Source organism: Heterodontus francisci, chromosome 4, assembly GCF_036365525.1.
Source record: "Heterodontus francisci isolate sHetFra1 chromosome 4, sHetFra1.hap1, whole genome shotgun sequence".
NCBI lineage: Eukaryota > Metazoa > Chordata > Chondrichthyes > Heterodontiformes > Heterodontidae > Heterodontus > Heterodontus francisci.
The window spans coordinates 88214160-88227622 of NC_090374.1; the positions used below are offsets into that span (position 1 = coordinate 88214160).

Here is a 13463-nt window from a genome sequence, read left to right on the forward strand (position 1 = left end):
TCTGGAGCTATTCAATTAATTCCAATCCCTGGTACTTTCCCCGTAGTCCAGTAATTTTTTTCCCTTCAAGTATTAATCCAATTGTCTTTTAAATGTTAATAGTGAATCTGCTTCCATTACCCATTCAAGTGGTGCATTCCAAATCACAACTCGCTGCATAAAAGAAAAAGTTTCCTCATGTCACCTCTGGTATTTTTGCCAATCACCTCAAATCTGTGTCCTCTGGTTACCAACCCATCTCTTTCTTTACTCTTTCAAAGCCATTCATGATTTTGAACACCTCTATCAAATCTCCTATAAACTACATTGCTCTAAGGAAAGCAACCCCAGCTTTTCCAGTCTCACCATATAACAGAAGCCCCTCATCTCTGGTACCATTTTGGTATATCTTGTCTGGACTCTCTCCTTCCTAAATTGTGGTCCCCAGAATTGAACACAATACTCCAGCTGAGGCTTAATCAGTGTTTTCCAAAGTTTTAGCATAACTTCCTTGCATTTGTACTCTATTCCTCTGTTAATAAAGTCATGGATCCCATATGTTTTTTTAACAACCTTTTCAACTTGTCCTGCCACCTCCAAGATTTGTGTACATACACCCCCAGGTCTGTCTATTCCTGCACCCACTTTTAAGATCTGCCATTTAGTTCATACTGCATATCCTCAATCTTCCTATCACTCCACAGTTCTCTGTGTCAAATTTTATTTACCATCTGTGTGCCCATTTCACCAATCTGGGCCCCCCTGAAGTCAGTTGCTATCCGCCTCATTGTTTCCTATGTTTCCAAGTTTCTTATGATCTGCAAACTTTAAAATTATGCCCGGTATACCCAAGTCCAGGTACAGCAAAAAGATCAGTGGTCCTAATACTGACTTCTGGTGTACACCATTGTATACGTCCCTCCAGTCTGAAAAAAAGCCATTCGCCACTAGTTTCTGTCCCTTAGCCAATTTTATATTAATGCTGTGCCTGTCCCATTACCCTCTCCATTATTTCATCAAAGAGCTCAATCAAGTTAGTCAAACATGATTCACCTTTAACAAATCCATACTGACTTTCATTTATTAGCCCATAGTTTCCTAAATGCAGGTGCAGGAACAGGGAGACCTGGGAGTGTAGATACACAGATGTTCCAAGTATGCTTATATGGTGTCAGTTATTTGAACATTATTTTATGTTTGTATGTCATCAAAACATTTGTTTGTAAGCATTAAACTGACAGGTAATTTGGGTATTCTCCAACATTTTGTGTATCCTTAGTGCCACAAGACATGTTTGCTCCAGATAAAATCCACCGATAAGCTTGGTGATGAGTTTTTGTGATTTGTTAACACCAGGAGTCATGGCAAGTCTCCCTGCCAGAAATGCAAAGTCAGAAAATCACCCTATCATACAAGTGCAAACGTCTATTTTCTTGTTAACAAATCCTAATCATGCAATTTTACACGGCTTCCCTCCTCTCTACATCCTCTTTGTGTTGAAATCAGTTTTGTTCTGACACATTGGGCAGAATCTTCTGCACTTAGTCCCTGCTGGAATAGCGGGACTATTTGCAGATTTACTATTGCCACAACTTGCTGAAGCTCCTTCCCAGAGCAATGGCATTATTATTCCAGGTTCCCCAAGCAATCAGGGAGGAAGGGCAGTATGACATTCCTAAACAAACAATGAAGGATCTTTATTTAAAGAGACCCCAGAAGGGCTGTCAGTAGCAGCAGTGAGTGCAGCATTCAAGATATGAGTGGGAAGGAAAAAACTGTTTCAAAATGGAGCAAGACTTGGAAAGAAGGCTGCACGCTGTTTCTCAGGCTCATCCCTAGGGGTCATGATAGATACAGTCAGCACCAGAAGAGAAGTCCTCTTCCATAAGAATGGCAGGAGGCAGCCACACAGCCTCACCAAGCAGGCGTGGTTGCAAGTAACAGAGGAAGTGAGCAGCAGGAGTGTGGTGCCCAGGATCTGGATCCAGTGCCGCAAAAGGTTTAATGATCTTATGAGGTCTGGCAAGGTAAGTGTCATACAACTCTCACCTGGCAGCCATCACTCTGTCACCTCCCTAGCATACTCCTGCAGAGCACTCCTCTGACCGATGTACCTTGCGATCACGCACATTGCTTTCTCTCTAGCCTCCTCCTCAAATCTCCATCTCAACAGACAACACTCAAACTCGCTGTCATCCTACTGCCATCTCACACTCATTCCTCACAGTCACCCTCCTCAAATGTTCATCCTTCATCCTCAGCAAGCAATTCCTTTCTCACGCCTTTTCTCATTGCAGGAGAAGCGGGCCCACAACTCCAGGGAGAGGCAGAGAACTGGGGGTGGACCTGCAACCATGGCCAGCCTGACCATAACGGAGGAGGAAGCACTTGAGATCAGCAGGGTGGCACTAGTACTGGCTGTTAGCAATGGAGAGGTGGGGGTGGAGCCAGAGACCTGGTGACAGCATAAAATGAAACACTGCCACTGCACTTAATTGTCACTCATGTTGAATTGATGTGCCCAATACATTAAATGTCATGATCTGCAGTATACTAACTTGGAAGCCTATTTCACCGACTTTCAACACTAACATGAAAGGTTACTGCAGAATATAAGAACTCATGGTGTTGGAGGTAATATATTAGCATGGTTGGAGGACTGGCTAACTAACAGAAAACGGAGAGTCAAGACAAATGGGTCATTTTCAGGTTGGCAAACTAACTGGTAGAATGCCACAGGGATCAGTGCTGGCGCCTCACCTATTTACAATCTGTATAATGACTTCGATGAAGGGACCAAGAGATTCATTTGGGAGTCATTGTTAATGTTCCATTATGCTCTTTTTTAAATGAAACAACGAGTTTATATGAAGTCCTCATTGTCATAGCCTCTACTTTGTTGCATCCCCCATTGATACTGGTTAGCTTAGTTCCGGTGAATGGAATGATCAGCCTTGATGAGGAGGAAAGGCTGTAAATGTGATGGTTGGCTGGATGAATGTAGGAAGGAAGTTTGGTGTGGAGGGGTGGGAGGTTGCACAGGAATTTTGATGAAAGCTTGCCATGCAGCAAGCAGACTTTGCAAGTGAAGCATGCCTGGATGAGTCCATTGCAGGCTTCGCTGGCATGCAGGTCTGCGCCTGCAGGCACCAATGGCACATCAGGATGCTCCTCCTCCGAGGATGCCAGCTTCTCTCCACCTTCCTCACACCAGCTCCAGTCCTCTCTGCAGCACTATGCTATGAAGGGCACAGCAGACCACAACAATCCCGGTGACCCTTGCTGGGGCTTATTGAAAGGCGCCTCTAGATCTGTCTTGGCAGCAGAAACTCGGCTTGCTGTATTGTTTCCTTGGTGGTAACATGGCTCCTGTTGTACCTCTCCTGAGCCTCTGTGGTAAGGTTCCTCACTGGAGTCATCCGCCAAGTTTTGAGCATCTGGTGGACAGAACGCCTGCAGAACTTGAGACTGCCGAAGGGTGATCGAGTCATGGTAGCTCCCTGGCTACTGGCACAGATTTGCATTATGTTCTTGTGATGGTGACAGCCAGCTGCACATTAAGGGAGTTGAAGCTGTACTGATTAACAAAGACGACTGGCTGATCTGATGGCACCTTGATTGCCACAAGAGTGAAGTCTGTCAGCCCCTTGACCTGTGGAAATCCTGAGAAGGAAGCAAAACCAATGATTTTGACTGGCGTCATCCATGTCAAAGTGAATATCGTTCATGAACTGGGTGATACAGTTGTTGGCTGCAGATTGCGAGATCCTGCAGATGTCACCAGCAGATCCCTGGAAGGAGCCGGCCGCAAAGAAATTGAGGGCTGTGGCCACCTTGACAGCCATAGGCAATGCATGCCACCTGCTCCTCTTGGGCAGAAGTCTGCTTCTAAAAGGCTACAGATGTCTGCGACTACCTGCCACGGGAGCCTGAGCCTTCTAAGGCACTGTTGTTTGGCGAAGTCAAGAAAGTTGACCCTGGGCCTGTAGACCCTGGAGGTATTGCCTCGTTCTCATTGCAGCCCTGTGTCCATCCCCTCTGTTGCATGCAGCTGCATGTGGCTGTGGAGAGGCTGCTGCTGCTGCTGCTGGAGTTGCTCCCCCTGTTGCTGTGGCTGTTGGGCTGGAGCAAGTTGCACCTTCTCCTCAGATATCCAAGCAACAGCAGAACTTGTAACCCCCATGATGCAGGTAAGTCTCACAGGCACGAAGGTGAGATTGACCTCAGTGGAATCCAAGGCACTTGATAGGAGCTGGACAAAATTGCTGATCACAAAGAAATCAGTGAATTTAGGCTGAAAGAGCTACTCCTGTCAGCACTAGCCTTTCACTGCGACTAACCAAAGGCTTACTGAATTTAGCCTTTATGCTGTTGCTATCAGTCAGTTTTACTCAACAATGAGTTCCCGCTGTACATTCGTCTTTTCCAACCCGCAGAGCTGCAGAAACAGCATGGAACCCATGCACTGGCTGGTAAAAGACAAATCCAGGGTTAAAAACGCTCTTAAATAAAAGCAAAATACTGCAGATATTGGAAATCTGAAATAAAAACAAGAAATGCTGGAAATACTCAGCAGGTCTGGCAGCATCTGTGGAGAGAGAAGCAGAGTTAACGTTTCAGGTCAGTGACCCTTAATTGCTTTAACTGGTTTCCTGTCAGATCCAAGGAGGTTCTCCGCTGGCCTTGGAACCTGCCCTGGGGAAAGCCAGTAGAGAGCAGGATGATGTAGGGATCCTGACCCGGCATCAATTTCAGGAGATTTGACTCTCCACACACACCAAAACCTGCCTCCACTTGGCAGGAAAAATTCCCTCTATTATTTCCCAGGACCTCAAAATGTCTTACCTCTCTCAATTTTTCTTTCCTCCCACTGTTTTCAAGCTGTTAAAACATATCGCTTAATCACTACTTTTCGATTTACCTCATCTTTAATACTCTGCACAGTGGGCACAAGGAAGACTGGAAGAGCGACAGTAATAGGAAATTTGATAGTCAGGGGAACAGACAGACGTTTCTGTGGCCGCAGACGTGAATCCAGGATGGTATGGTGCCTCCCTGGTGCCAGGGTCAAGGATGTCACTGAATGGCTGCAGAGCACCCTGAGGGGGGAGGGTGTACAGCCAACAGTCGTTGCCCACATTGGTACCAATAACATAGGTAGGAAGAGGGATGTGGTCCTGCAGAAAGAGATTAGTGAACTAGGTCAGAAATCAGCAAGCAGGACCTCGAAAGTAGTAATCTCCGGTTTATTCCCAATGCCATGCACAAGTAAGTATCGAAATAGGAGGATAATGCCGATGAATGCGTGGCTGGAAAGATGGTGCAGGAGGGAGAGCTTTAGATTCCTGGGACACAGGGACCAGTTCAGGAGAAGATGGGACCTGTACAAGCCAGACGGGTTGCATCTGAAGAGAGTTGGGACACATTTCCTCGCAGGTCGATTTTCTAGTGCTACTGGGGAGGTTTAAACAAACTTGGCAGGGGTGTGGGAACCAGGAGGAAATATCATAGAGGTGTACAGAATACTGGGAGAGATACATAGCACTAGAGTAGAAAATAGTAAGATATTAGGTGGGGTCAGAGTAAGGGAGAATGTAATAAAGTCTAAATCAGGGTTAATGTGCCTGTGTGTGAATGCATGGAATGATGTTAGTAAGACTGGTGAGTTACAAGTGCAGATTGACATGTGGAAATATGATGTTATGGCTATATTGGAGACCTGGCTCAAAGAAGGGCAAGACTTGGTATTGAATATTCCTGGATACAAGATGTTCAGGAAAGATAGGAAAGGGAAAACGGGGGAGGGGTGGCAGTATTGCTTAAGGAGAGCAATGCAGTGCTGGAGATATTGGATGTCCCAGTGGGATCGAGGACAGAATCAATTTGGCTAGAGCTAAGGAATACAAAAGGTGCAGTTACATTGCTCAGTGTTGTATATTGGCCACCAACTAGTGGGAAGGATGTGGAGGAACAACTTAGCAAGGGAATTACAGAGAGGTGCAAAGACTATAGGCTAGTTATAATGGAGGAGTTTAATTATCAAACATAGACTGGGATAGTAGTGTAAAGGACAGTGAGGGGCAAGAGCTCCTAGTGTGTGTCCAGGAAAATTTTCTACAGCAGTATGTTTCTAGTCCAATGAGAAAGGAGGCACTGCTAGACCTGATTCTTGGGAATGAGGTTAGCCAAGTGGATCAAGTATCAGTAGGAGATCATTTAGGGGATAGTGATCATTGTTTCATAACGTTTAGCCTGACTATGGAAAAGGACAAATAACAATCCAGAGTAAGAATAATTAACTTAATGGGTTAAGATTGGAGCTGGGGCGAATAAATTGGAATCAAAGATTGGCAGGAAAAGCAGTAGCTGAACCTTCAAAGAAGAGATAGTTCGGGCATAGTCAAGATATGTTCCCACGAAGGAGAAAGATAGGGTAAACAAATTCAGAGCTCCCTGGATGACAAAAGAGGTAGAGATTAAGATAAAGAAGAAAAAGTGTGCTTTTGACAGATACCAGGTAGGAAATACTATTAAGAACCAGACTGAATATCGAAGGTCCAGAGGGGAAGTGAAAAAGGAAATAAGAGAAGCAAAGAGATAGCATGAAAAGAGACTGGCATTAAACTAGCATTAAAGGGAATCCCAAAGTTTTCTACAGGCATATAAGTAGTAAAAAGGTGGTAAAAGGAGGAGTGGAGCCGATTAGGTACCAACAAGGGGATTTACGCATGGAGGCAGAGGATATAGCTGAGGATTAAATGAATACTTTGCATCTGTCTTTACCAAGGAAGAAGATACAATCCAGCAATGATGAAAGAGGAGGTAATTCAGACACTAGAAGGGTTTAAAATTGATAAGGAGGACATATTAGATAGGATGTCAGTACTTAAAGTGGATAAAACACCAGGACCGGATGAGATGCATCCAAGGGTACCGAGAGAAGTGAGGGTGGAAATCGCAGAGGCACTGGCCATAATTTTACAGTCTTCCTTATACCTGGGGGTAGTGCCAGAGGACTGTAGAATTGCAGACGTTACATCCTTATTCAAAAAGAGGTGTAAAGATAAGACCAGCAACTACGGGCCAGTCAGTTTAACTTTGGTGGTGGGGAAACTTCTAGAAAGAATAATTCAGGACACAATTAATAGTCACATGGACAAATGCAGGTTAATTAAAGAAAGCCAGCATAGATTTTGTAAAGAAAAATCATGTTTGATTAACTTGCTAGAGTTTTTGAGGAGGTAACAGAGAGTGTTAATGAGGGCAATGCTGTTGATGTGGTGCACATGGACTTTCAAAAGGCGTTTAATGCAGTGCCACACAGCAGATCTGTGAGCAAAAATATAGCTCATAGAATAAAAGGGATGGTAGCAAGATGGGTATGGAATTGGCTGAGTGACTGGAAACAAAGAGTAGTGGTTAATGGATGTTTTTTGGGCTGGAGGTTTGTAATGGATTTCCTCAGGGGGCAGTGTTGGGATCCTTGCTTTTCCTGATATATACAATTTCAAAGTTTGTGGATGATATGAAACTTGGAAGCATTGTGAACTGTGAGGAGGATGATGTAGAAATGCAAAAAGACATAGACAAGTTGGTGGAGTGGGTGGATAGGTGGCAGATGAAGTTCATTGCAGAGAAATGTGAACTGTTTCATTTTGGTAGGAAGCGCATGGAGAAACAATATAAAATAAAGGGTACAATTCTAAAGGGGGTGCAGGAGCAGAGGGACCAGGGTGTATATGTGCATAAGTTATTGAAGATGGCAGGACAGGTTGAGAAAGCGGTTAATAAAGCATATAGTATCCTTGGCTTTATTAATAGGGGCATAGAGTACAAGAGCAAGGAAATTATGTTGAACTTGTATAAGGCACTAGTTCCGTCTCAGCTGGAGCATTGCGCCCAGGTCTGGGCTCCACACTTTAGGAAAGATGTGAGGGCATTGGAGAGAGTGCAGAAGAATTTCAGTTATGAAGATAGATTGGAGAAGTTGGGACTGTTTCCTTGGAGAAGAGAAGGCAGAGAGGTGATTTGATAGAGGTATTCAAAATCATGAAGGGTCTAGACAGAGTAGATAGAGTGAAACTGTTCCCACTCGTGAAAAGATCGAAAACGAGAGGGCACAGATTTAAAGTAATGGGTAAGAGAAGCAAAAGTGACGTGAGGAAAACTTTTTCACGCAGCGAATGGTTGAGGTCTGGAATGCACTGCCTGAGAGTGTGGTGGAGACAGGTTCAATTGAAGCATTCAAAAGGGAATTAGACTGTTATATGAAAAGGAAGAATGTGCAAGGTTACAGGGAGAAGCTGAGGGAATGGCACTAAGTGAATTGCTCTTTTGGAGAGATGGTACAGATATGATGGGCTGAATGGCCTCCATCTACGCTGTAACCATTCTTTGATTTTGTGATTCCTTTTCAACCTGGTGGTGTCTGCACAATGGAGATTGGTTTTTCATGTAGGTTTCTCAAATTTAGAAAAAAAGTAATTAAGGAATCAAGATCTTTATGAAGACTGTCTGAAAATAATTCACTACATGAAAGTCCAATTTAATACTCAGTTATCCCCCCCACCCAGTCACTGTTTTACTGTTTAGCTATTACCTCCATCCTTGTAACACATCAGTCTCCAACACTATTAAATAACTTACTTCATAAGAAGACTTTATATGAAATGTGGGTTTGCGATACAGGAGACATGTCGTAGCTATCAATTATGAAACTTGAATGATAGATATTGAATAAGCTTTTTGTTCTGTATGAAAACTTTTTTTTCAGGTTAGAAGGTTGATTATTTTGGATCCGAAGAAACGTCTAACTACCTATCAGGCCCTACAACATCCCTGGGTAACAGGAAAAGCTGCAAATTTCATACATATGAACACTGCACAAAAGAAACTTCAGGAATTCAATGCCCGCCGCAAACTAAAAGTAAGATTCGATAAACCATGAAAGATAATATTTAGGGACTTATAATTGCATGTTTATAAATTATAAACTGCTCCTATTTTTGCTATTAATAGGTGATAACTTCAAATAATACAATTTTTCATGAATCTTAAAATATATATATTAGTATTGTTCATAACTCATAGATGCTTGTCCAGGGTTTTAGTCTCAAAAGATGTAGAAAATCTTAAAACGGTAAAAATTTTGGTTTATTTATTTAGTTTATTTTTGCAGTCACTGTTCAGTGGCCAGGACCAGAGGGGTAAGGTAAAATTCTTTACAAGTTTCCTGGTGAGCCGGGAGGAACAGGAGTGCTCCTCTGGACCCCACAAGAATGCCTTGTCTGTCCAGTGCCCAAGCCTGCTCCCTCCCCTGGCCTCGATTCCCTTCCCTGAGCACTAGCCTTTTGCTGAGGACTGTTCCCCTGAATTCCCGGGGACGGTCACCTGCTTCCCAAATTTAATAGCTGAGCAACTGCTTCCCACTGACTTCTCAGCCCTTTTGATTGATAAGTCACCAAGTGGTATGCTAATGAGGCTCAGTCATTAAAATCATCAAGGCCAGCCTGCTGCCACTCCTGGACAACAATGCTGCTCACTTAGCAGCATTTGCCCCCCAGGAGTTTAAAACAGCACACGTGTCCCTGAATTAAGTTATCTTCTGCACCTAGATCATGCTGTGCAAAACCTAGATCACCTACCTTGCTCTCTCTGCTAGTTGAACAACAAATAACAGCCAAGACTGCGGTAAATGGTAATAAAATACAAGCTACAGAAAAAAAAATTGAGGCTTCTATAACTATGCAAGTTGTGCAATGCAGCAACACAGATAACGTCAGCCCCTTGAGGAAGCTTTTGAAGTTGAGAGAGGTAGTCAAGTGAGTTTAGGGAAAGAATTCCAGTGCAGCAAGACAACTGAAAGCCCTGCCATCAAGATTAAGCTGGGTGGGGTTGGTTGCAAAGGCAGTGAAGATTGGAAGAGGGGACAGTCTGAGGCTGATAGGTAGGACTGGAGGAACTAGAGAGAACAGGAGCATAGTGAATTTGTAAAGTACAACAAGGATTTTGAATTCAATGCATTGCTAATGAGGAACTAATGAAGCGTGATGAGGAAGCAATAGGGGAACATCACAGGATGCAGATGGGGTGAATTTTGACTTTGAGAGTGTTAAGATAAAGTAGATGGTTCTTGTAAACTGTCAGTCCTTATGATAGTTTAAACTAACTTGGCAGGGGTGTGGGAACCAGGAGGAAATATCAGAGAGGAATACCCAGGTGCACAGCATACTGGGAGCGATAGATAGCACTAGAGGACATTTGAGGATATGAATTAGGAGCAGAAGTAACCATTCAGCCCCTCGACCCTGCTCTGCCATGCAATAAGATCATGGCTGATCTGTTTGTGTCCCGAATTCCACACTCCCATTTACGCCCCCCCCCCAATAACTTTTGATTCTCTGGCTTAACAAGAATCTATCTCCCTCCGCCTTAAAAATATTCAGTGACCCTGCCTTCACACCTTCTAAGGCATAGAGTTCCAAAGTCGCACATCCCTCTGAGAGAAACAATTTCTCCTCATCTCTGTCCTTAAAGGGTGACCCCTAATTTTAAAACAGTGCCCTCTAGTTCTGGACTTACTCACAAGAGGAAACATCCTTTCCACATCTACTTTGTCAAGACCGTTCAGGATCTAATATACTTTAATCAAGTCTCCCCTCACTCTTCTAAGCTCCAGTGAAAACAAGCCCAATCTGTCCAACCTTTTCTCAAAAGGCAACTCGCTCATTCAATCTAGTAAACCTCCTCTGAACCACCTCCAATGCATTTACATCCTTCCTTAAATAAGGAGACCAAAACTGCACACAGTATTCAAGATGTGGTCTCACCAATGCTTTGTATAACTGAAGCATAACATCCTTACTTTTATTTTCAATTCTTTTCATAATAAAGGATAGTATTCCATGAGGCTTCTTTGTTACTTGCTGGACGTGCAGACGAACCTTTTGTGACTCATGCACTAGAACACCATGATCCCTCTGCACCTCAGAATTCTGCAGTCATTCTCTGTTTAAGTAATACTCTGCTTTTCTATTCCCTTTTTTATTCTTCCTGCCAAAGTGAACAATTTCACATTGTCCCACATTATACTCCATCTGCCAGATATTTGCCCACTCACTCAACCTATCAATATCGGTCTGCAATCTCCTTATGTCCTCGCTTCAGAACGTACCTTCCGACCTATAGAAACAGAGAAAATAGGAGCAGGAGTAGGCCATTCGGCCCTTCGAGCCTGCTCTGCCATTCATGATAATCATGGCTGATCATCCAACTCCGTAACCTGTTCCCGCTTTCGCCCCATACCCTTTGATCCCTTTATACCCAAGAGCTACATCTAACTTCTTCTCGAAAACATACAATGTTTTGGCTTCAACTGCTTTCTGTGGTAGCAAATTCCACAGGCTTACCACTCTCTGGGTGAAGAAATTTCTCCTTCATCTCAGTGTCATCTGCAAATTTAGCTACCATGCCATCGCTCCCCTCATCTAAGTCATTGATATAAATTGTAACAAGTTGAGGCCCCAGCAAAGACCCTTGCGGGACTCCACCTGTCACATCCTGCCAACCAGAAAAGGACCCATTTTTAGTAAGTTATTAGGTGGGGTCAGAGTAAGGGAGAAGGTAATAAAGTCTAAATCAGGGTTCATGTGTATGTATGTGAAAGCATGAAGTGTTGTTAATAAGATTGGTGAGTTACAGGTGCAGATTGACATGTGGAAAAATGATGTTATGGCTATAACAAAGACTTGGCTCAAAGAAGGGCAGGACTGGGTAATGAATATTCCTGGATACAAGGTGTTCAGGAAAGATAGGAAAGGGAAAAAAGGGGGAGGGATGGCAATATTGAATAAGGAGAGCATTGCAGTGCTGGAGAAAAAGGATGTCCCAGAGGAGTCGAGGACAGAATCAATTTGGCTAGAGCTAAGGAATACAAAAGGTGCAGTTACATTGCTCAGTGTTGTCTATAGGCTATCAACTAGTGGGAATGATGTGGAGGAACAAATTTGCAAGGAAATTACAGAGAGGTGCAGAAATAATAGGCTAGTTATAATGGAGGACTTCAATTATGCAAACATAGTCTGGGCTAGCAGTAGTGTAAAGGGCAGTGAGGGGTAAGAGTTCCTAGAGTGTGTTCAGGAACATTTTCTACAGCAGTATGTTTCTAGTCCACTGAGAAAGGAGGTACTGCTAGACCTGATTCTATGGAATGAGGTTAGTCAAGTGGATCAGGTATCAGTAGGAGATCATTTAGGGGTCAGTGATTATTGTATCATAAGGTTTAGGCTGACTATGGAAAAGGACAAATAACAATCCAGAGTAAGAATAATTAACTTCAATGGGTTAAGATTGGAGCTGGGGCGAATAAATTGGAATCAAAGATTGGCAGGAAAAGCAGTAGCTGAATGATTGGTTACTTTCAAAGAAGAGATAGTTCGGGCACAGTGAAGGTATGTTCCCTCAAAGGGGAAAGTTAGGGTGAACAAATCCAGAGCTCACTGGATGACAAAAGAGGTAGAGATTAAGATAAAGAAGAAAAAGTGTGCTTATGACAGATGCCAGGTAGAAAATACTATTAAGAACCCGGCTGAATATAGAAGGTCCAAAGGGGAAGTGAAAAAGCAAATAAGAGAAGCAAAGAGAGAGCATGAAAAGAGACTGGCAGCTAACATTAAAGGGAATCCCAAAGTTTTCTATAGACATAAATATAAAGGGGTGGTAAAAGGAAGAGCTGGTCTGATTGGGGACCAACAAGGGGATTTACACATGGAGGCAGAGGGCATAGCTGAGGTATTAACTGAATACTTTGCATCTGTCTTTACCAAGGAAGAATATGCAACCTAGCAATGGTGAAAGAGAAGGTAATTCAGACACTAGAAGGGTTTAAAATTGATAAGGAAGATGTATTAGATAGGCTGTCAGTTCTTAAAGTGGATAAGGCACCAGGACCGGATGAGATGCATCCAAAGATACTGAGGGAAGTGAGGGTGGAAATCGCAGAGGCACTGGCCATAATTTTTCAGACATCCTCAGATTCAGGGGTAGTGCCAGAGGACTAGATTTGCCAATGTTACATCCTTGTTCAAAAAAGGGTGTAAAGATAAGCCCAGCAACTACAGGCCAGTCAGTTTACCTTCGGTGGTGGGGAAACTTCTAGAAAGAATAATTCAGGACAAAATTCATAGTCACATGGCAGGTTAATTAAAGAAAGCCAGCATGGATTTCGTCAAGGAAAATCATGTTTAATTAACTTGCTAGAGTTTTTTAAGGAGGTAACAGTGAGGGTTGATGAGGGTAATGCTGCTGATTTGGTGTGCATGGACTTGCAAAAGGCATTTGATACAGTGCCGCACAACAGACCTGTTTGGCCTCAGCTGGAGCATTGCGTCCAGTTTTGGGCAGCACACTTTAGGAAAGATGTGAGGGCATTGGAAAGAGTGCAGAAGAGAGTCATAAGAATGGTTCCAGAGATGAAGAACTTCAAT

General features: G+C 43.3%; 1 protein-coding gene across 2 annotated transcripts in view; it reads left to right on the top strand.

The window, feature by feature from the left end:
• camk4 (calcium/calmodulin-dependent protein kinase IV) overlaps window positions 1-13463 on the top strand; it is a 297761-nt gene that overhangs the window by 272982 nt on the left and 11316 nt on the right. For both annotated transcript variants that reach the window (XM_068029815.1, XM_068029817.1), the window contains one exon: window positions 8753-8905. In XM_068029815.1, the coding sequence (XP_067885916.1) occupies window positions 8753-8905 (153 nt within the window). The remainder of the gene's footprint in view (window positions 1-8752; window positions 8906-13463) is intronic.